Genomic DNA, 24,580 nt, shown 5'->3' with positions numbered 1-24,580 from the left:
GAAAGGTGTAAAAGGACATACGTAAACATAATGCCACATTTTATTTATCTTTTAACATCTTTATTGGAGTATAATTGCTTTACAATGGTGTGTTAGTTTCTGCTTTATAACAAAGTGAATCAGCTATACATATACATATGTCCCCATATCTCCTCCCTCTTGCGTCTCCCTCCCTCCCACCCTCCCTATCCCACCCCTCTGGGTGGTCACAAAGCACCGAGCTGATCTCCCTGTGCTATGTGGCTGCTTCCCACTAGCTATCTATTTTACATTTAATGCCACATTTTAAATATGCGTTGTTTAAAGGGGGATACGTGAAAGAATGGCACCAAGAAAGGAACGCCAACTATTTAATAAGTACCTTTGGGTTGAAGGAGATTTGTTGGACTTGACGTGGGCACAACTTGAGAGAGGTGCTGTGCCAGTCACCCATCTGTGTTCTCAAGTCCACTTCCCACTCCTCCTTGTTCTACTTAGTAATTCAGAAAACTACATCTCCCAGGCTCCACTGCCCACTGGCTTGGGCTGGGAAACATTGGCTGCAGATGGGAGGCCTGGAGCAAGCTCCCCTTCCCCCTCTTCTCTGCTTGGGCAGCACTGCTGGCAATGGCCATGTCTCCTCTGTGGCTCCAGCTTCTGCCAGACACATCCTCCCTGACTTCAGCTTCCATCTGGTGGTCCTGGGTCCTGGGCTCTAGGGATCCCTTTGTCCTTCCAGCCCAGGGAAGATAGAGCCTTCCTCTTGATGCTCATCTTGGAGTCACTTCACCTTCCCCTATTTGGCATCTTGGCTCTTCAGTTACTCAAGCAACAAATTGCCTGAATTAAATCCCCTCTGTCTGAAATCCCTAGGAATGACTTTTGTTTGACTGCCTGTACCGTCAGTGACACAGGAGATAAGCTGCCCTTGATGGAGAAAAGCAGTATAGGCTCTGGCCTGGAAAATAACGATGGGTTGGAAGGAAGACTTAGTCTGTGGGAAAGGAAAGGTGAAAGGCCACCTAAAAAACAACAGAAATTCCAATTGCGTGCTGAGACCGTCCTAATGAGGCAATGCCATTCCAAGCCTGGCAGGTCTTTGAAAAGGCTAAGGAGGGTTTTGTGCCTGCACGAATGTTTCAACCAAATACAAGGACAAAATGTTGACCAAGAAAAGATACCACAAGGCCAAAAGGATTTGGATCCAGTCCACCTCTTTATTTTCCACCAAGTTTAAATCAGCTATTTGGGACTCTTGGAAATGACTCACCCACTCAGAATACCAGAGCTGGAAGGTGTCCTTTTCCTTCAAATTGTATGCATGAGGACACTAAAGCTTTGCTCAAGGTCACACAGCTGGTAGAGCTGGAAGGAGAACTCCACTGTCCTGATTCCAGTGTCAAAGCCATTATTACTCTAGCATTTGAGCTCTTTCCACTCCCCAAGTTTCAGTTCATTACACGCAGGTTTGGTCCTTCAGCAACTACAAGCTTCTGAACAAATTTGAATGGGTTTGTTCCATATCAATAATTTCTCATTTTGAATGAACAATAGTGAGAATGTTACTCATTCCAATGTAACCAGCTTGGAGTGATTTTTTTAAATACTATAGAATAAAGTAACAGTAAAGCAACAGATATTATACAGTCACCTGAAATGCAGGTTAGAATTTAGGTGGCAGAATATATATCCTACGTTGATAACAAAAAACCCAAAACTCCCCAAAAACCAAACCCCTCAAACCTGTAGTGTTTACTAAATTCTCGTGCAATTAGTCTTTACGAAACCCTATAGATGCATCGCTTCTATATCTGGACCGAACACCAAAGTTTGGAATAAAATAAACACCTTGAGGCATAGACTTCAGAGACATTATCTGTTTAATAAATATGACTGTAAAAGCAATAAACAAGAGCAATTATACATTACACTACATAGTATTTAACAAAAAATACATCAAAAAAGTCATTTTAAAATTAGAAGTAGTTCAATACTATAAGAAAACTTTTTTTTTTTTTTTTAAATTGGCTTCCTATAAAAATAAGTTGGCAAATGAGGGAATTTCAATGCTCAGTTGGAATCCTGGAAAACACAGAACAGCTGCCAAGCACCCCATTCCTCTCAAAGTTGCTGTTTGGAACTTCTGAAAAAAAGCAAAGCAAACCTCTGCATTTTGGACAGTGAATCCAATTAAAAATAAGGCAAAGGAGAAAATGTTGGTTGGGTAGTTCAGGGTAGAGCACGCACAGTTTGCCTTCCGGGATTTTGGAAAACATTGCAGTATCAGATTTGTAGCTTGCCCTGAATCTTACCTTCCCCATCCATCCCTCCCCACCCATTCCTCTGGCCTCAAGCCTACCAAACTCCTCATTGTGTCTGCACCTGCTGTTGTTGAGTAGGTAGGCACTTGGGTCCCTCCCATTGGCAGCTTCTCATTACTACCTTCTCTTCGGGATTGAGCTGGCATGGCCTAGTACAGTGGTTCTCCAACTTTAGTGTATTTCACAATCACCCGAAGAGCTTGTAAAAACAGATTGCTGGGCCCCAACCCTGGAGTTTCTAATTCAGTAGGTCTGGGGTCAGTGGGACCCAAAATCTGTGTTTCTAACAAGTCCGAGGTGATGCCGATACTGCTGGTCTGGGTACCACGCCTTGAGAAACATGGAGCTAGATCATAAGAATAATAAGGTCCCCTCTGAGCAGTACTTTGCCTCACTAGTCTCCTACAGGTGGGAGGGAGCTCTGAGGAGAGGCACATGAGGACCCTGGAGATGCTGAATCTAGAACCAGCCATCTCTGATCACTTTCCAAAACGCCAGGCATCTCACGTCCACCTCTATTTTAGGTTAGGACTTACAAGCCCTTCTTCGCTATGTCTTCTCATGTATTCATTCATTTCTTCTTTCAACAAATAACTTTCTTAATACCTACTCTAGGCAAGGCACTGTGCTAGATTGAGTGTTATTCCCTTTTTCATAGTTTAACAATGAAAATTATTGAACTGCAACTCTGAGGACTCCCTGTACTGTTGTGAATGAGCCTCTTTTGGTTTCCAAACACTCTGTTTTCCAGATAAAATTGGGGAGGCTCCAACTGAAGAGATTCAGTGAGGCTGTTTCCCATGGGATAGGAAGCCTGGCAGGTCGGGGATCATTTGAGTTCTACAAATAGACGGCTGCCTTAGGCATAATCCGTTTCCCACATTCATACCGAGCATCTTCAGCCATAAAATCTTCTGCTTGATTAACTTCTGACTGAAGTGTTGCTACTCTTCCCCTACTTGAGCTACACAAGGGCAGTGGTTGTCAGGATCTTTAGGACACCCCCATTGTCCCCAGGGCCCTGTTATACCCTGATGCTGGCCTGGGGACATGGCCAAGTAGGAGGCTACACTCTGAGAGGTCTTTTTAAACCACTCTCTCCTACATTTTAGAGTGGGCTTTATCCAATCCATAATACTCCAAGGGCTCCTGCTTCACATACTTTTGTTTCCCTCTTTCTCTGAACCTTCTTTCATGATGGCCCTGGGAGAACTGGGATTTCTTCATGCTTTGAGCCCATCTGCTTGAGTCTGATAACTCCTCCCCTTTATGCTTATTAAATTTTCCTTTGCTGATACTATGTTCAGAGATCAGAGAGCACACATGTAAGAAGTCTAGGGTCATCTTACAATAATCACAATCCCATCCTAATATAAGACAAGACCTCCGTATAATCTCAAGACTTTTTGACACTCAAACATCAGATCCATTAACCTGCTTCTTCTTCTGCCTAACATCGGTTCCATTTTACAAATACTTTCACTCCACTGTGAGAGGGGAAATACTGGGTAACGGCAACCCTCACAGGAGGAAATTGCCCTGCCACATAGTAACACGTTCAAAACATTTCTCACAAGAATCTTCTGGAATCTGACTGCAGGAGACTTTCGTTAAGGTGTGACAAAACCACTATTCATCTGTATGCTTTCTTTTCTAAGGTACATGGGCCAGGTTTGAAATGCTTTGCATATCTCAACTCTTTCACACACATTATATGTTTCCAGGGGGGAAAGGCAAGGATATTAGGAAGAGGCAGGTCTACAGGAGGATACAAAAAAATAATAGTAATAATACGTGAAGGTAAACCCTGCAGGGCAGGATGCTGCTTGGTCAGTGTGTGTGGAGGCTGCATGCATGGGCGTGTGCAAAGTTGACAGAGGGATCATTAGCTTTGGGTGGTGGAGGCAGGGTTGCCAGAGGCGAGGGCAGTATTTAAAGAACATCAGGATGAATGCCCAGAATCTAGCAACATGTTTGGGAAGAAAAGGCAGGAGCAGTTGAAGGATAACTTGGGGACTGGAAGGAAGAGACACAAAGACATTGACAGATCACGACCACACTTGGAGAGCAAACAAATGGGAAGGTAAGAATGCGGGTAACTGGGATTCTGTTTTCTACACAGGGCAGGAGTAGGGAAAGCTACAAGGGGAAGCTATCATGATGGGAAGCGGGGAACCGGAAACACAGGTCCACTTTTGACACTCCTGCCGGACTGCCTTCCTTCTTTCCCTATTCTGCCTGCATCCATGGAACTTGAACTTGCTTCTTCGTCCCTGTGGCCGTACAGAATGGAGAAGGCAACCTGTGGCCCCTGCCGGCCAACAGAGCTCCCAAAGATAACTTAGAAGGGAAAAATGGCAACAAGTAAAGTGGAACAGAGAAACAGCCCAGGGTTTCAAACTCCTGTGCATGTCTTTGCGTCTTGTGAGGAGGGCTGGGGTAGCTAATCCACCCATCCGCCTGTAGTGCTAAAATAGCTGTTAAGTCTAGAGCCAAGAATATTTCCAAAAATACATGCAGATTTCCTTGGCCTATATATGTTAAGAATATTCTACAAACACAACCAATCAGAAAAAAGAGAGAGGAGAAGAAAGGGGGAGGGGAGTGTTTTTTCCATTAAAATAGAGCACCTGTACACTGCCCCTCCAAGCATGTTCTCAAGGTACTGTCCACATGCACAGGCTTAAAGCTAAAAACCCTTGTTGTCTGTGTCTGAAGAATTAAAAAGTCCCGATGCAGTGAGTGTTTGTTTGTTTGTTTGTTTAGATTTTGATTGTTTTTATTTTATTTGTTTGTTTTTGTTTTTACTGGCGTCCTCCAGTCAAACATTTACATAGGTAGGGATTTCTTTTGTGCTTTGATTCTCAGCAACTATGGAAATACTTCCTGGCAAAATAGGAAACAGAACAACAAAGAAAAAAAACACAAAGTTAGTGGTCATGGAGAAGGATGCACTTGACAAGAGCGAAATTCTTTCCTGATCAGCAGGTCGCCTGTAGCCTTTGGGGGTTTTCCTTAAATGGCAAATTGAGCCCCAGCAGATCCCCGCTTTGGCGTTGAAGGTGGAGTGGCGTGTCTTGCTCTTTGCAATCGGAGAGATGAGTCACCAGGTTGAGTAGAAGGGGAGGAAGGGGAGGGTAAAGCTACTCTCCTAAGAGAAAACGTGTAACACTTACTCATTTAATGACACTGGCAATGGAAAGGTGTCAGAGACGGTGTAACGTGCTGGGAGCTCTTCCTGGCGAAGGAGGGATTGCTACTTTAATAAAGCAAACAGCGGCTGTGCTTCATACCCCATGGAAATGGGACTGAAAACCAAATGACCCACAAAAATGCACTTAGAAGCTTTAGAAGTAAATAGGGTGAACGCTTCTCTGGACTTGAAGACAGAAAAGCCTTTTTCTTTTTAACCCAAAGTAATTACGCATTTCTCACCGTCTCCCCAAATAAGAGGAAGCACACTGTGGAAACTGGACACCAGATGCGGGGCCATTGTTATTATTACCTCTGATATGAGCCTGGCAGCACATTTAAATTTCGCCTTAATACAGCCACAGAACGTTCCCATGTTCACTTAAAGAGAAGGCTCTGCTTCCCTTTAAGTACTCATTTTTTTCCCCAGGTACCAGATTAACAGTCATAGGACGTTCTAGGTGATTTGGCATTATCACATCAGAGTGAAGCATGAATGCTTATATAATAATTTATCCATCAGAGTCAGCAATGCAGGGTCTAGATGGGAACATTTACAGCTTCAAGTCCTAGAGTCATCAGACAGGAGGAAACAAGGAGAGAAATGGATCACAATGGTGGCCTCATGGGTTTATCTAATTTCCTGGGAAATTCCCTCCACAATAAATAGTAGAACTTAGCAATGACCCTGAGACTCTCTATACCTAGCTGTTAGCTTCCCATGCTTCCTCCCCAGACAGAGTGAGCCCTACCGAATTACGCTGAAATCCAGTTTTAAGACTCCTGGTAGGGCACAGGTGAAAAGGAGGAAGAAATCTGCCAATCTGCTCTGTCACAGTCTAACCCTCCAGCACTCTCTCTCAGGAAACCCCACTCCTGAGATAAGTTCTGCCAACTTCACGGCTCTTGAATTCTCAGGTTCCATGTTTCCTGGGGGGCAGTTTTTGATTACTGCTAGATTTTTAAAAATCCCAGGGTGACCAGTCTGTCTTTCTTCTATGCATGTTCTGGAGCCACGTGCCCTCCTTAGAGCCGTCTCCAGGTGATGCTGCCACAGCTTGCTCTGGTCACTATACACCCTCAAACCATGCCCAGCCCTCCAGACCAGCAGATCCAGCCTCTGAGGCCTGCCCTTCTTGTATACTGTTATAACAAACACTTTGCTCTTTGACCATGAACACTTGAAGCCCAATGTTTCAGCAAGGGTTTTTGAAAAAAAGAGGAATACACTCATAAGAGAAAAAAAAAAAAACAATAGGAGCAAGAAAGGTTTTTTTTTTTTTCTCTCTAATGGAAAGAAGCAGGGAAAGAGGCATCTTAGCTGTTTCTCTCAAGGGTGTTAGAGCAGAAAAAGTGGTTACTTCAAGCCAGGAAGGGGTTAGAGAGAGAGCCAGCCATTGACTACTCAGGCTGAACGGCTGAGGGCTGCCAGGAATCATTTACCTATGAGCTGGGACTCCACCTTCTCATCTATCAGCTGGCCAGGCCGCCTGAGCTCAGTCTGAGGGATACAGGGCCTGCTTTCAGGGTGACTGACTTGACTGACCATCTCTTGTTCTTTCTCATTCTGCATCTGGGCATAAACATTAATCCCCGGGATCTTCCTAAAACATTAACAGAAACCATCACTGCTGTGCACGGGACACGGACATCGCTGCGACAAATGCTTCTGAACCTGTCGTGGGAGAAGGGGGAAGGGGGGAGACACGGACGGAGGGACACGCACCTTTTGAACTTGTAGATGACGAACACCGCCAGCCCCACAAACACCACGGACAGCAGCATCAGCATGGCGGAGCCACTATGGGTTGGAGTGAGGTCCACCAGCGGGGCTAGGGGAGAAAGCAAGGCATGGTCATGGTCACGAGCAGGCAGGTGGGTGGGCGTGACTCTGCGACAGGCTTGCACTGTTCACACAGAGGCAGAGTGAGTCCCGGAAAACCACGTGGGACGTACACACAAGACGCACGTCACACGGCTTGACATGAAGATGCATCTGAGCCTGTCCCAGCCCCCAGAAGGCTCCAGCAGGCCCGTTCAAGAAGCGCAGTGGAAAATTTAAAGCACAGACTCTGGAGCCAGACTGCTTGGATTCAAGGCCTGCTCTATCACGTGCTGGCTGTGAGCTCCTGGGCAAATTACTTCACCTTCATGTGGCTGATAGGGTGACATGAGAATAAAAGTGCACATCTCATTAGGTGTTTGTGAGGATCAAATGAATTGATGTATGGAAAGCACTGGCAACAGTGCTAGGCACATAGTAAGACCTTTATATAAATCTTAGCTTTTATTGCTACTGCTATTATTACTTTGAATCAATATTTATAATAATATAAGTATTACATTTTCCTTTACTCTGAATGAAAGCTTTTCCCACTAAGCAATGCAGAAAACCAGAAAAAAAATCAACAGGAATATTTTTATGAATTATCCAACCCCTCTAACACCTATCCCAGCAGCTGCCATATGAGAGAAAGGACTGGTTGTTTACATTTTTTGCACTTAGAAACTGATGGCTAAGTGAATATTTTACAAGGGCAGCTGCTCTGATGCTGGAGGAGGAATGCCCAAGTCCTGACAGCTCACGCCAGGAGGTGCCAGCCTCTCAGAGGCAGTGAGTTCTCCACTTGGGCCAAAGAGGTGCCTTGGCAGCCATAAAAGATTCTCCCTCCTTAACTGTGCTTGTAGCGTGCAGCTCTGGGCAACATGTCTCTCTGCCTCCAAACCCTGCTCCTGTATCTCAGGGTCAAGCCTGCCCTACTTTAATGACTTTGTTTGCAATTAATTTTTACCCTCTAGAAAAGTGATATTTTGCGAACATAGCATAGCTCCAGCATAAAAGGCAGAGCCACACGTACCCCTTAGAAGCCTGGATGCGGACCTTTACCTTCCATCAATCTAATCAAAGCCTGATACCCAGAAATTCAGGTGACCTTTAAGCACCATTTTCCGTGGCTTTTCTCTGTTGAAAGCCAAGAGCACAACATTCTGGTTACCCAGGTAAAAAATTCAAGAATAGGTGACTGTAATGTTGATGATTTCAGACAAGACCCAAGACTGCTTCTGCTCTGTCTGGTTGTTGAAGAATTACTTCCCAGCCACGCAGTAACCACTACTGGAAAGCCTATCCCATGTACCAGTTTGGGTGAAAAACACAAGTCAAGCCCTTTTTCTCAGAAAACAGGCTTAGTTATTTTAGTAGGATCAGCCTTTAGGAAGCACTAAAACGAAGCAACCTCTGTGATTCTCTCTCCTCTGTGAGTCAAGCAGAGCTTAAGCTGTGAGGTATGAGTGTGTGACGAGACAGGAGCGGTTCACTGAATGGAACACCCAAGGCAAATGTGCTTCCAGCTCGAAATTGAAAAATTAAGGTCTCTTTCATTTACTTAGGCAAACACAGTGCAAAGGAGTCCAGAAATGCTTCAGAACTCATACCACTATTGGCAGGAAGTCAGGAGGGAAAGAACACCTTCCATTTATCATAGACATTATTGCAATTGACTTTCACCAATGGAAGGTGGGGCAGTGATCGTCACTGAGCAGACACGAACAGTGAGGGCCTCAATGGTTAGTGTCATTCCAAAGGACTCAGAAACAGTGAATGGAAGAACTATGACTTAAACCAAGTCTCTATTTCTCTCTCTCTCTCTCACACACACACACACACACACACACACACACACACACAATTTTCTATATACTTCAACCCTGGGCTAATTTCAGCAGGAGATATCTAAAATTTAAAAAGGTATTTCTGAGAATGGGGATGAAGGGTAAAAGTAGATCACAAGAAGCAACTTAACAAGTGACAAAGTCAAAATATTATTAAGTTTTCAAAGGACCAGTTAGAATCCTAGGTCATTCACTTTTCAACACTGATGACACGTATATGCACATATATATGCATATGTGTGTATTTATGGGTGGTAGTTGTGCATAGAGAAATGGAGCCTCACGCACCCACCACCCTTCAACAACCCGCAGATAATGTTATTTCTACCCCCGTCCAGTGCCCACAAACCCCAACACTGGATTATGTTGAAGCAAATCTCAGTGCTCGTACAATTCACCTGTAAGTCTAAAAGATAAGGTCTCTCTCACTCTCTTTCTCTGGACTTTATCACAACACCGTCATCATACTTATGGAAATAATACCGGAAAGCTATTTTAAAGGTAATCTTCTAATGCAAACCCCTAATGTGACAGGGAACAAAGGGAGGCTCAGGGAGGAGCTCCAGATTGTAAGGATGGTTCGAGGCAGGTTAGTTTGTTTAGCTGAGTTTCTGATTCCCAGCCAAACGCTCTTGCAGAAGACGCAGAAGAATCTCAGTGTTACGGAGCAACCAGGAAGAATACCGAGGTTGCTTGAAAGGGTTGGCATTTGAAATGAACGGAAAACTAAAGAGAGGAAATTGCTCTAGCCAGGCTCTCACTGACACAGAAAGCAAACACGCAAATGGACACTATTTCCCTTCTCTTCCGTTCCCCCTCCTGTCTCTACCCATCACAAGCTGAGGTCTTTCAATTCTAAACCACTCCCACTCAAATCATCATTCATAAACAGGTGGCGTTAACAGTGTTAAATAATTAGCATATTACTTTGGGAAAATGAGCTTCTGTATCCTGAGTTCTAACATGTGTGCTCTCCGCTCCCAGCCCCACCCCTATCGCTGCATCACTTAGTCACCGCTTAGCGGCAAGAAGCAGGCAAGCAGGCAGCAGCGGTGAGAAGTTGAGTACCACTGCCCTCTGGGTCCCGGGGGTGGCTTCTGCTGGCTGATCTGCCATTGCTCCACACAGCCTCAGATGCATGGCTTAGTTTGCCCAGCACTAGTAGGTGGGTTTGTGTGTGTTTTGCTGGGGAATGAAAACTTGTGATAAATGGGTTTTAGCTTGCTGTGTGCAATAAGCATAAATGAATCCCTCTCCAACTGCAGCCTAAACAAGGTAGAAGGGGCAAGTGCTGAGTGGTTTATTTGCCACTGTTCACGAACACAGTAAAGCATGGTCATGGGGTACAGCACGCGACTTAACGATTCTAAGTCTGGGGCTGGCACACATCGTTTCTACAATCCTGCAGAAATGCACTGCGTTATTATATTCTATTCAAGAGGACCCAGATGGATTATAATAATAGTGCTGCTTACAGGAATAACAAGTCTTCTTGTGAAAAGTGATCGATACACAGTGAGTGCTAAATACAAAGTCACAGCTAACGTGTATGAGAGAAGAGTGAACTTAAAACGCCATGTGTGGGGTGAGGTAACTGATATGGTCCCTTTTTGAAATAGATTCTTACCTGGCCGCTTGCTGACAAGCTAAATGACTTACACTGAACCTCAGTTTTCTCGTCTGCAGGATGGAGATAAAACTAGTGCCTGTTTTAGCAAGTTGTGAGAATAAAATAAGATGAAATTTATAAAGCACTGACAGGGGGTCTGGCACATGCCCAATAGTTTTAAAACTGTCATATCACTGCTATCATATTTCTGAAAGTGTATTCGACAGAGAACAAGCCCTGAAAAATGACTAGAGTCCATGGTCAGATAATTTTGGGAAATGGTATATATGGCATTCCCCATCATGAAGATTCAGTATATGAAAGTTGATAGCAGTCCTTCAGGAAAGAAACTCATAAGACTCCACCACAGAGTTTCACAAAGTCATTAGAGCACAGACCCTTTACAGACTTAGGTCCCACATAACACACTTTAGGGAATGCCTCACCTGGAGCATCACTAAGCCTTTTTGCTGCAGCCTTGCCCCTTTGGGTTATTTCTAAGTTTTAAAGTCAACAATATGGCAGCATCACCTGGTGAAGCCCCACAAATACCCTTACTGCTGTCTGTATTGACTCTCATTCTATCAAAGGGACTTTCTTGGAGGACTTCTACCTGCTCTGTGACCTTGGAACTTTGAACTCGTACTGCATTTCTAATCCAGAAGTGAGTGCTGTCAAGAAGTTACAAAAGCAAGTTCAACTTTGTCATAACTTGCTTTTATTTTTCCTCTCCTGTCTCCAAACCAGACCCAAGCCAGCCTTTACTTACATGCCTTGAATATCATAAAATCCATGTGGCTGAAATCTCTTTTTCAGAAATTAAGGTTATATGGGAATGGCACGGAGAACGTTTATCTAGACCATAGAAAGGGTTGACAGGCCTTTATGACAGAGCACCCTCATTCGTCTAATAGCCCTTCCTTCCAGTTCAAGTCCAAACCCAATCATAACAGTCTTAAGGATTGCTATAGCCTCTTGATCATAAAGCCATGATCCTGCAGGCCAGATTGGATGGGAATTCCCAGGCAAGGCTCTAATGACTAGTGAAGCATGGCTACTAGTTTTAAGCTGAACATGGGTCTTCAGGAACACCTAGTCACCTCAGGTTGAGGTCACTTGGCCAAATAATGACAACCGTGGATACCTCAAAGACCAAACTTATCACTGTAATTGACAGACAGGAAGAGAAGGATGCCTTTTGGTTTTCTAGGGTGGCGAGTCAGTGAGGTATCCTGTTTACTATGTAAAGCGTTTCTCAAAGTATAATTTCCCGACCACGTGAATCAGAATCACCTGGAGAACTTGTGAAGACGCAGTTTCCTAGGCTTCACTTGAGAAAAAACATATCAGTCTCTGAGACTGAGTCCCAGAAATCTACGTGTGGAACACGCTACACAGGTCATTATTATGTGTACCAGCTTGAGAGTACTGTGTGGTAAGCCCCTCCTACTGTCACTCATAAAACATCCAGTTCTTATCTTTAGAGTCTGCCTGACCTTTATACACCCTGGGTCACTAAAACAAAACAAAACAAAACAAAACAAAACCCCACATCCCTTGATTGCTAATAGTACTTCAATCCCATTACGACTTCAGGAGAATTTTCTAAACTACCTAAAAGGCATCTCAAATCTCCCCTAAGAGACTGCTCAGCCCCATCTAGATTAATTGCGTTACTGGATCAATTCTCTACTTCTTTCTGGACCCATGCCTCGAGCACCTTGAATTTGAAGCTTCTCCTACAAAGAGGTGAAATCTGTTTCCTCACCCCCTTGAATCCGGGCTAGCACTGGGACTTGATTTGGCAATGGCATGCAACACAAGTGATGGTGCTCCAGTTGTGAGCTTCAAGGCCTTGCGCACCTTTGCTCTCTCTCTTGGAATCCTATCATGGCCACGTGTGAGCAAGCCCAGGGAAGCCCACTGAAGGAGATGAGAGACCATGTGGAGCAGAGCTTAATTATCCCAACTGAGGCTGTTCTAGAGCCAGCCTACAGCTGGCTGACCCCCAACACGGGGACAGCTCAGTCGAGATCAGCAGAGCTCCCTACCCAAGAATCCATAGCTGACTGCAGACACACAATGAGCACAGATAAATTCAGAAGAAACACCGAGCTGATCCATAGACTCATACATAATAATAAATGCTTATTGTTAAGCCACTGAATTTCGGGGTGGTTTGTTACATAGCAATAGCTTATTAACATCTTCTCTCTTCGAAACTCTTCTCTTCCAACTGATTAAACATCCAATTAGTAATTCTTACTATTGGGCTCTATATTATCAAATTCTTGGTATGGACGTCTGTCCCCACTGGCAGGGTGCCAGGGTGTAAGTAACATGACCATAAATGTTCTTTTCCAAACCAGGACACTTTAAGAATGAAAAGAAATGCTATGAAAACTGATGTAGACACAACAGATATGGCCTGACAGTCTTGGTCACTGTAGGTGTAAGAAACTTGGTGTCTAAAAGGTAGCTTGTCCTAGATTCTGGTATCTTCTCTGTATTATGTATGTGTTCTCCTGCCTTCATTTTCCCCTGCCGATTTCTCTGGACTATCTGCCTTGCCTTTCCCATGGGGAACTGTACCTCCTGCATCCTAACTACTGCTGCTTTCCAATTTGATGCACGCTTGTACCCCATTTCTGAACTGTTCATCTGATCACTCTTTCCTGACCATTCTCTGCCCAAGAGTTTCTAGGTGCACCCTCAGGCCAATTACCCTATAGTCATTTCACGCCTTTTTATGGGCCCAGGAAATCTTAGAAAAAAATGGTGAAGAAAGAATCTTTAGAATCTACAGAGCAACTTCATTGCTGGTATATTTATGAAAGTATCACATTTGGTTTAGTCACATTGGATGTCATGTTTAACATCTCAGCACCTGTTATTAGTTATCATAATACCATAAAAGCTTAATACCTGTTAAAAACCACTGGGTACACGTGTCTGTGAAACAGCTTAATTATTTGTAGAGGAAAAAAATGATTTGGGGGGAAAAACAGAAGGAAGGAAAAATATTACTAGCATGACTTTACTCGCAAAAGACTTGTAAGTGATAACCGTGTAGGTAATAAGGCAACCAGAGACTAAAGAGACAGAAAAATGTATTTGGCTGGGGAAGAATTCCACTAGTACTAATTTCATCCCTAAATGGCAAATGTTATTGCAACAATTTATTTTACTTTACAGTTCCGAGCTCCACAACTCTACGATTTGGCATCTGCATCCATAACGATGTGGCTTAGATTATAGTGAATTTTCTAAAGCTTCTGGACGCGTGCTAATTCTGCCTTCAAGTGGAAGGGGTTTCTCAATGTAAACTGTCGGGCAGAATTCATGATGTATCTTGACCTAGACTGAAATTCTGAGTACCTTATCCCCTCTCACGTTGACTCGTAACATATCCAGAGGTAGCAACTGAAGCTGGGGAATATTAATTCTCTAATATGTCTGTGATAATATCTTTTTATTACACCTGAAAAAGAAATTGAACCAGTCAGCAGCAACCACGGAGGCCAAGATAATACAAGATAACGGTTTTATTAAAAACCCACACATACCCTTGACAAAGGACAGTTTTCCTAAACATAATAGCTTAAACAAGGCAACTGCTAGACACCCATGAGGGGTTGAGAGCAGTTACTGGGTGTTAAAAATGTTTTAAATTCAACCTGAGATTTGAGGCTCTTCCTTTGAGAAGTATTAACGTTTCAAATTTTTTATCATCAGTATCCAAAACTCCAGAAGAGCAGTGACCCCACTGGAAAGCTAAGAGTAGAAGAACACCCCGATTCTCTAATATGTGCAGAAATAACAGTGAGATGCGGATGTATCATTTTCTGCTCACTGTAGCACATTAATAACATCGAGATAATATCATTTGTTTAACTTTCATAGAACTCATGGCTATTCAATTACATCTGCCACTAACATTCTGGTTCACACTTTAATCATTTTTCAACTGCTTCACGGCCACAGCTCTTGGCTGGCCTTTGCCATTCATCTAGATTATGGATACAGTATATCCCACATTCAGAGACAGGCTTCATTTTTTCCCTACACCCACCGTCATCCACCCATTCTGCCAATTAAGTAAGCTCCAAATATCGGAGGAATTAGATTTTAATGTTTATTACTAATTTCCTCCTACACTAAATATCAAGGGTTCTTCCCTTTTAGTGCATGTCTCTGTTTTAGTGGATGCCCTGAGTTGTAAATCAGATTTATTGCTGGAGATAGCTCAGCACCTTTCCTTGTTATGCAGATGGATTTCTGTCTGTGGAGTGCTCTTTAAGAGCAGTGGTTGAGCCTGGTGAAAGGCCTGGCTGCATAAGCATCCCTTGGGGAACTTGTTACAGACGCAGATTAGTGGATATCTCTCCCTGGGATTCTGATTCCAGGGATGTGCAGTGAGGCCTGAAGAATCTCTACTTTTATGAAGTATCCTCGGTAATTTGACGTACAGTCAAATTTAAGAACAACTGCTTTATAGCAGGGATTGCCTACCCTGGGTTATAAAGAGATTTTCCAACCACAGAACAGGCTGACATTTATCCCAAATATTTTGAGGGAACCAGTCAGCACCAGCTCTTCCAGTCTCTGTGTAGAAGTCTCAGTAGCCAAGTTTTGGTTGATTTACCCAATAAATAACCCCTGAGAAATGCAAAAAATCTCTAAGTGCTGTTGTTCGTCATTCAGTATGAATCCATCTAGTTAGGGTCTGTGTCCTCAAATAAGACGTAGTGTTGTCCCTCGCTTGCTCAGTCTTTAATTTCTATTCTTATTGCCATCATCTATTCTACCAAAGAAGAATCAACACTTTTTTTTTTTGCGGTACGCGGGCCTCTCACTGTTGCGGCCTCTCCCGTTGCGGAGCACAGGCTCCGGACGCGCAGGCTCAGCGGCCATGGCTCACGGGCCCAGCCGCTCCGCGGCATGTGGGATCTTCCCGGACCGGGGCACGAACCCGTGTCCCCTGCATCAGCAGGCAGACTCTCAACCACTGCGCCACCAGGGAAGCCTGAATCAACACATTTTTTAAGCTGCTTCCTCCCCAGCCCCCTTCCCCCTGTCCCCACACCCCCACTCCAAAGTATAATCACTGAATTTACTCCTGATCATGCATGCTCATAGGAACAAAGATATAGCGTTTGATGTAGCTTGAAAGATTTGTTTCAGCAATTAGGTCTTTAATTTATTACCTGTCAGCAGATTCCCTTCACCTGGCAATCTACTAAAAGATGATAAAATAAAGCTCGCAGTTTAAAGCAGTCTGGCGTCCTGGTCTCCTCACATGAGTGTCAATCCCCTATTCCTAGCTTCCTCTGAAGGTTTTTCACTTGTATGTTTTACGGCACCCAACCCGACATGGCCATGAAACTTAGCTTCTTTGACAACTAAAAAAGAGATTCCACCTCTTGGGATTCCAACTCTATCAAATAAATTACCATCTCTTGTTACCTGGGTTGAAAAATTCTTATAAAATGAGTAAACACTTTGTGAAAAGAGAAAGGATTACTGACTGTTGTCCAAACCTATTGTCTTTGAAAATCCTTTCATCTGCCCCTTCTTTCCTTTTCCATGTGTATCCTACTTTGCAATATTAAACATGCATTAATGAGAGTTTTCTCACATCATGCATGGATGAGGAACAAAGTGCGTGACATAAATGACATATCAAGTAATGGCATATTTGATTCCCCTGAATTTTATCCTTCTCTCTTTCCTCTGCTCATAATTTTACTTTCAGTTAATATACCAATTAGGAATATTTGAGGGTATGTGTCTAGATGCCCAAACCAAGTATAAACCATACGATGTCACTTGGCTGTGCTTCTGCTCAGCACCGCCCCTCAACCTGGCAGGCTTATTTCCTCTCATTTGGGTGAATTCCTATTCAATATGAATAGTTCATTTATTGAACTTTCTGCATGGAATGTTTTTCATCCTCGTCATCTAGAATCGGGGCCACTAGTATTTGGGCCTCAGGTCTAGCCAGTGTGCACTGAATGAGGGTCCTAGTTCATTTCATATCCCTGGACAAACCATAGCTTTAAAGGAATCCCTGCAAAACGAGGCACAGAGTCACGTGAGAAGTAAGATGATACATCTGAAATGGACTGTGCCCTTGAGTAAATTCCAAGTTACCAGGGGCAATGAGAAAACTAGTGGCATTTTAGGGATATTTTCTTAAGGGCTCAGGTTTGTTCTGCTGTTAAGTACCTACAGAGATCAAATGCTCTGCAAACAGATTCTGAACCTTCCTGTGAGCCTTGCAGGAAAAACTCTCCCCAAGTCATCCCTATATCACAGCTTTTAAAATACAGGAGAAAATAAATAAATAAGTAAAGGCAGGCCAGGGTAAAAGCATGCATAAGACAGAACTCAAGGGAGACGTTACAAATGATGTGAAGAAGGTCTGGTTTGTTTGATCGGGTAAAGCATAGTGTAATCTAAGGCGTGAGACCCTGAGCTCTGTCATGAAGTGAGGCTGCTCTGGAAACGGTATCAGAGATCCGAGAAGTGAAATAAGGGTCAATAAGTTAAACTTGCTTCCCTCTCTTTCAGGAACATTCCTCTTGCCAGTCCGTCTCCCATTGTCTTTAGGACCTCTCGTTCCGGGACACAGAGTTCTAATTTTCCTTCCACCCACCCGTTTCCCACAATGTGTATATCAACAACTATCCTACATCTTAAGAGGATACCTGACATAAAGAAAGCACAGAGATGGGTTTTCCTTGGATGCTTACTGGATAAATGAGTGCAAGGCTCCACTCACTCATGGTAAGAAGTAACATGACATGGAGACAGGTTCACAGTTGAACACACTGACTCCAAAGGTTAACCGGGGTGGGGGGATGGAATTTTTAATGCATCTCTACAGGTTATAAATTAATTATATATCTAATTATTTATGAAAGCAGTATTTATTGAGCACATGCTATGGGCAAGTTCTCTTCTAGGTACAATGACGGAGACACTATAAAGATATGGCGAACTGTATCCTCGGGAAATTAAATAGGAGAGGTGATGATGATGATCAGACAGATACAGCTTAAAAAAGTCCACGTGAGTTCTGACAAGGGATAGATGGCATCCAGGTAAAGATCTCCGGAAAGATGCTATATGCAAATGTTGGCACTGAGCCGAGCCTTAAATACAGAGACACGAGAGATGGAGAAAAGTTGAGAAGGGGGAGAAATATTCCAATTGGGAATACCACGAGCAAAGGTACACTTCAGTCAAAACACCAGCATTGCCAGTCCAGCCCCCAGCTTGATTGAGCGCTTCTCCCTTTGCCTGCTCAACACGGCGCCAGCTGCCACGAGGTCCTAAAAGCCAAAGAGAGCCACTCAGGGTAGGGCCCTCCCTCAAACTTCTTGATAACAGCTCTTCGTCCTCTCCTTATTCCCATACAGTCTGAAATCTTTCCTTTCTACAAGAGAGTTTTAGAAACCTAGCTGTCAGGGGTGATTAGGCCCTCAAGAGGAACTGCACAGAAACCGAGAAGCAAAGGAAGAGCTAAAAACAAAACAAGGATTGCGTTCAATGTTTAGCTCCACTTAGGCACCAAGTTAATGAATTCCTGAATAGAACGTGTGGGGGAAAGAAAGGAAATCCAGTCTCTAATGACATCCAGATATCTGGAAATGCTTACCTTGTGTTCCCATAAAAGCAAACAGGGAACTGAGTTTGAAAAACAAAAGAAGGCTAGTAAATTCCTGAAAGGAGACAGCTCTTTTTCCTTGGAGATGAACCAAAGTATGCATTGCCTCTCCCACCAGCAACATACTCTGGCTCAAATATTTTTAAAAGAAGGCTGCCGAACATCAGCTAAGCACTTAATGGAATGCAGCAGCGTGCTGGAATGGTCCCTGGAAAGGTATTAGCAATCCTGCTTACGAAACATGAAATGTTGCAAGCGGTGGTCCTTTTTTCCTTTTTTAAATTGTAGTTTATTTTTATTTTCTGCCAGGGGGGTTGAGAGGAAGGGAAAGGAAGCTGAGGTGGAAGTTCTGCGTCAAATTCTCTTCCTCACTGTGTCTTTTTTCCCCCAGGTATCTTTCTCCTTCTCTTCTAGCCATCCCAATATGATGTGTTAATTTCAACTTAATCAAAGAAACTGCAGCAATGTCTCAATCCAACTGATCCCCTACCCAATGTGCCAAGTTTTCTGTGAGGGAAAGGAGAATTCCCTCATAGTCTACCACCCTGTCCTAATAGTTAAAAAAAAAAAAAAATTGGGCAGTTAGAGCTATAACTTAGGAACAATCGCCAATGGGAAACTGATCCCTCCTATATTTTACTTCCTCATCACAGTCATTGAAGAGTGCCAGCCTTAACACAAGCCTTGCCTTTTGCATATGAAAGTCTGGCTGACAGTGACTTTGTACCCTTAGATTCTGCCAGTCCTAACGCTATTATGACAAATATGGCTAAAATCAATACAGAGAAAGTTTCCAAGGCTCAGTTATTGTGTCAGCCCTTGGCATTCTCTTCCTTTACTCTTCCAACTGGAGTTGATTATCCACATATAAGTCTACATTTACTCCAGTCACCTAGCCAGGCACCCTAGGAAGCTCAATAATGCCAGGTGATCAGGTTTCGAATTACACTGCCAAAAGATGTAGGAGAGATACTATCAGATCTAACAGGGAAGAATCAGGGACAGCCCCAATGGTTGGGAGCCAAAGAATTTTCTCACACTCTCCAAATTGGCCCAGCCTAAGTCTGGGCTTTTGCCTCAAACTGCAGTTTTGTTTTGTTCCCTTGGTAACTCTGCGTAGTATATATCTATGCTGCAGAGGTCTCTCCTTCAAATCTCAGTGTGTTCCCAGTAACACATGCCAGCCCTTCCTCCCAGGGATCTGCGTACTGCTCCCCAAATTCCCAGCTGTGAAATGAAGTATGAACACTAATTGGATAAATTTTCCAGATCTTCCCAACTTTGCATTTGTCCTTGCCATCTGGAACTTACACTGGTGGGATTAATTTTTTGTGGTTATCAGGAATGGCCTTTCTTTCCCACATGGAACTATGGATTCATGGATGCCTTTGCTATATCAGTTTCCCTGGCCAAGCCGCTGGCCAGATCAGTTTCAGCTAATTAGCCACTTTTTTTATCCTTATTTTTCAGCTGGATCCCAGCTCTAAACCAGATGTCATCACAGGAAGGCATCCTTAAGTACCACTTAAAATAAGATTCAAATTCAGGAAGCTAATCTGAACCACCTTTGGCGTGTGATGTGACCATCCGTTAAATAAAAACCAGGCATACTAAATAACTGTTGGAAGAGAGAGAGGTATGGGGAAGAAAAGGTATGAAATGCAAGTTGCCTCCAGAATTTGAGAGTGGGGTTAGTTCTCTGGCTATCTTGGTCTATGATGTTCCCCTTTCTAACAAAGTCCCTGGGGAGTGTTTTCTAATAAATCAGGCTACACTACAGCAAAATACACTGTCTGAAGATAGCATTCCTTTAGAAGCAGAGTACGCTGTAAAGGGATGAACTAGTTGGCCACATCCCCTCAAACACAGAGTTCAGTATGGAGTATCAGGCATAGCTGTTTTGAACCTCTAAACTCAAAGGGAACAAGTCACTTTAGCTGTCGTAGGAGAAGATGATGAAGTTCAGGATGCCAACCAACAGGCTGGACTGTGTAGTTCGATGAAATAATCAGTAAACTTATTTCAACCAATTTCAAGTAGTTACTTTCTGCTCATTTGACAACATCTGTCAGTGGCTTGGCCATCAGCATGACTACAAGGGATGTTTCTGGACTTTGTTTTCCAGTTCAACCAGCTAATGTGTAACTGCCACGTGTCACCACCATTCACCGAAGACCAAAGGCCAACCTTCTTGGTAGGAAAGAGCCAGTCTTGGTCATCAAATACTCTGAGATAAGTTGGCAGCCTTCGTTCAGGTCTCAGGCTTAAGGGCTGCCCTCCTAGGTACTTCATAGTTTGCTTTTCTCTTACACTTTCTTGTTTTCTTCAGGACCTTTTCATCATTCAGAAGGTGGCATTTGTTAATGCACTTCCTCCCTGGCTTTCCCCAATGATGGAAGCTTCATGAAGGCAGAGACTTTATCAAATGCTGAGAACACTTCTTGGCTCAGAGTAGCCAGGAATTCGGTAAATGTCTGTTCGACAGATGAATTAGGAGGACAAGCTGCAGAATAGCTAATCGGCCCTACTCAATCCTTCCTCTTAAGAGACACCTTTCTCAAGTGACACTGAATCCATCACACCTCTGCTCCTAGGTCTCCACGGCTTCCCAGAGCCCACCAAAGGAAGTACAAACGGCTCAGCCTGGCATATTTCCACCCTCCCACCTCCGTATCCTATGTTCAGGACACTGACTTTCAAATATCTGTATTTTTTAAAGCAGTGCTTTTTTTTTTTTTTTTAAGAAAAAACATTTTATGAAACCCTAATAAAGAAAAAAGATGGAATCCAAGCAGAAAAGAGGCCAATGGCCAACCTGTTTGGCCATCCTCTAGACCTAGGCACACCTCCAGGAAACCAGAGAATGGACTTGGAAACACCTGATCTTTGTTCCCACTTATTCAGCATCCCAAAGCCCTCAAGGCTTTCGTGTTCCTTCCTTGGTGCTTCAGTACTTGGAATAATCTCTTGAGTTCAGTCCTTTCCACCTTTCAAGGTCCTTCCCAAAGACTGCCTCCTCCATGAAGCTTCCCTGGGTCATTTTGACTGGGTACAATTTATCCCTACTTTAAATTTCTTATAAAACTCTGATTGTTAGGAATAAAAAGAATAAAAAGAAAAATAATACCTTACTATGCACCAGGCCCTTCTCTAAGTGCATTACCTAAATTAACTTAATCCTCACGCAATCCCATTGTCATAGATGCAACAGAGAAGTTAGTTAAGTCTCCTCTCAAAGTCCACATAGTAATCAAGTGATGGAGCAAGACTGAAACCAATAGTCTGGCTACACAACTGCAAAGTCCAAGCGCTTAGAAACGTTCTATTGTCTCTCTATAAAGGCATTTATGCATTTTACTTGTTCAGAGATCCCAGCATTGACCATTTCCCCCATCCCACAGTACTGCCACCACTGCTACCACCAAACTTTGAAACACCACAACCAGATGATATGTTTTTTGAGGGCAAAGACCATCTCCTACTGGCCTTTATGCAGCGTCAATACAGTACTCTGCAAAAATAAGTGCTCAATAAATAGTGTTAATTTAATTTATTATTAATATAAAACAATAACATCTATTTCTATATGCTTGGGATAACCTGAATTATTATTGACACTTCTATATAGCCTTAAGAAGAAGGTTTTCCCCATCATCTTTTACAGGTGAAGAGACAGAAGTTCAATGATATGAATTCATTTGTAAGATCCTGACCAACGTGGGGTTCAGCTTCTGGCTATGACCCTGGACAGCTCCTAAGTCCCAGCTATTTCTACTGTACGATTTTATCCCAAGACTGAAAGCAAGAAAATTCTTTGTAACATGAATGATTTAAAAATAAAGTTTTGCAGAAAGACCAGAAAAAAGTTATTTGTAAGGTTAACTTTATTTTCAAGATTTCTGTAAGATGAAGCATGCTATCACTTGAGGGGTCTTTTAGTGATTCACTGATGGTTTTTGCCAGGGACTAAGTGGGAAAATCACCTTATTCTGTTGCCTTTTGGGTCCCCATTAAGGCAAAAATGCCCGGCAAGGGAACCTCCAAAGACTGATGCCCTATTTCTGATTAGAAGTGGCACCATTTAGACTTGTTTTGCTGAAACAACAAATTGGGACCCCCTCTGCTAGAGCCACTAGCCAGAACCCAGGGACGGGAACACTGACCTGCTGTTAAGTGAGCCGCATGGACAAGGACTTGGACTCCAGGCTTCAGCTCAAAGTGCACGGAGTTCAGGTTGAGCTTGTGAATCAGCAGTTCTGATATCTGAAAGAAGAAGTGTCAGAGTGAGTGCCACCCAAACTGTCACACCAACTATATACAAATGTGCTGAGCAATATTCACCGCACTGACCAAGGCATCCCAAGGTTATATCTGTGAATGATACGAAGGACTTTTATATGATTTTGAGTTTTTAGTCCACAATATGCTGACAGAATTATTTTCTAAGCATGACTTGACTTTACATCCGAATTGTTACAAAATAGGACAAACTATTAGTAAATCAGATATTTCTACTCTTATAAAATTATCCTGTTACCAGCTTGGAGAAATCACCCCTGGTTTTCTGAGAGGGCATTTGTTATACACAAGGATTTAAAAGAAGTAAATATATACAATTTACAAATTCTGGTGAGATTCATATCCATTTATTTTACTCCCTGATAGTGGACTCTACCTTATTCCTTTCTTTGCTTCCCTTCTCTTCCCCAAAACATACCCTGTGGCTTTCCCAGAATGGATATTTCATGGATATTTATTGATGATAAACATTGTTCTGCTAAAATAGGAAATTATACATTTGCAACAAAGTGTAAATCACAACTTAATGCATTGGCTGACTCTTGTTTCATGCTTATGAACCTAAAACCACTCCTTAGGCTGACACACGTGTACTGGGTAGACGGATGGAGTTCTGGGCCATGAAATAACCCCCGCAAGGGACAAAGGACCTTGTTTTGGGTAGTAACAGCATAAGGTAAGGTTTTCTAGACAAGGTAAAACGCTGTTCACATGTTTAAAGTAGAAAACCAGCTCAATTTGCTCTGTTTCATTCAGCCTTTCGAGTCATTTGTGGAAAGCTATCAGACAAAACCACACTCCTATTATCTGGTCTCTTTGCCTCATTTTTAACATTCTAATCACAGTGTAGTATTTTATTTATATGCAATTTAAGTCTGGTTAGATGCTTTCTGAACATCGTTCTGCTAGTTAAATTCTTAAATTATTTTTCCTTTTATATTTATTAAGTTTCACTTAGTCTACTGAGTTGCCAAAATGACAGCTTGGGTCCTTTAATCAATGAAGCAGGGCCTGATGGCTTTGTTTTCAAGCACAGAGTCTCCTGCAGAGCCCCCTGTCCAGTAATGGAACTGAACTGCCCTGAAGATGAACTTCTTTGCTTAACAGGAACTTGGGATGACTGTCAGTGACCCGTGGTTGAGCACCTGGGATCCAGGTCAAGTTCAGCCTCTCAAATGTTTCCACCTGGCAACCCACGCAGAAGAACAAGGTTGTGATAAACTTATGTTGAAAACAACTTTATTCTCTCTCTATAAGCTACTCTTTCTCCTGGGTACTGAGAAGCTTCCAAAATGTTCCAGGTTTACAGGAAGAGTGGATTTCTAACACGGACTGTGTAGAATGGTTTTCCTTTGTGTCCTGTAAAGTATTACAATGTACAAGTTCCCATTCTATCTTATTCTTATCATTCAACTGGCAAGGCCTTTCTAAGAATCTGACAGTGGATTTATTTATTTTTTTTTTGTGGTACGCGGGCCTCTCACTGTTGTGGCCTCTCCCGTTGTGGAGCACAGGCTCCGGACGCGCAGGCCCAGCAGCCATGGCTCACGGGCCCAGCCGCTCCGCAGCATGTGGGATCTTCCCGGACCGGGGCAGAACCCGCGTCCCCTGCATCGGCAGGCGGACTCTCAACCACTGCGCCACCACGGAAGCCCGACAGTGGATTTTTTAGTAGAGGTTATCAGAAAGGTTTTGGCTATGAAATAAACATATACACACAGAAATGTGTGTATATATGTGTGAAATATATATAATTAAGTATGCTTGAAATTCATATGCTTATATACATACGCATACATGTGTGCACGTACATACATACTTATATTTGGAGAAAAA

General features: G+C 43.1%; 1 protein-coding gene across 4 annotated transcripts in view; it reads right to left on the bottom strand.

The window, feature by feature from the left end:
- Positions 1-2,042: 2,042 nt before the first annotated feature.
- Positions 2,043-24,580, bottom strand: part of SORCS1 (sortilin related VPS10 domain containing receptor 1) — a 573,760-nt gene continuing 551,222 nt past the window's right edge. The window contains exons 24-27 of one of the 4 annotated variants that reach the window (XM_065894235.1): positions 22,609-22,708; positions 7,219-7,324; positions 6,936-7,096; positions 2,043-2,122 (exon numbers count right to left, since the gene is read on the bottom strand). In XM_065894235.1, the coding sequence (XP_065750307.1) occupies positions 2,043-2,122; positions 6,936-7,096; positions 7,219-7,324; positions 22,609-22,708 (447 nt within the window). Of the gene's footprint in view, positions 2,123-5,121; positions 5,187-5,315; positions 5,452-6,935; positions 7,097-7,218; positions 7,325-22,608; positions 22,709-24,580 lie in introns of those variants that run through there. The other 3 variants (XM_065894236.1, XM_065894237.1, XM_065894238.1) reach the window with 3 other exon arrangements.

The sequence above is a fragment of the Phocoena phocoena genome, chromosome 16 (genome assembly GCF_963924675.1).
Source record: "Phocoena phocoena chromosome 16, mPhoPho1.1, whole genome shotgun sequence".
Lineage (NCBI taxonomy): Eukaryota > Metazoa > Chordata > Mammalia > Artiodactyla > Phocoenidae > Phocoena > Phocoena phocoena.
Note: the sequence above shows the minus strand (reverse complement) of the source record. Positions and strands in the feature narration are given on the sequence as shown.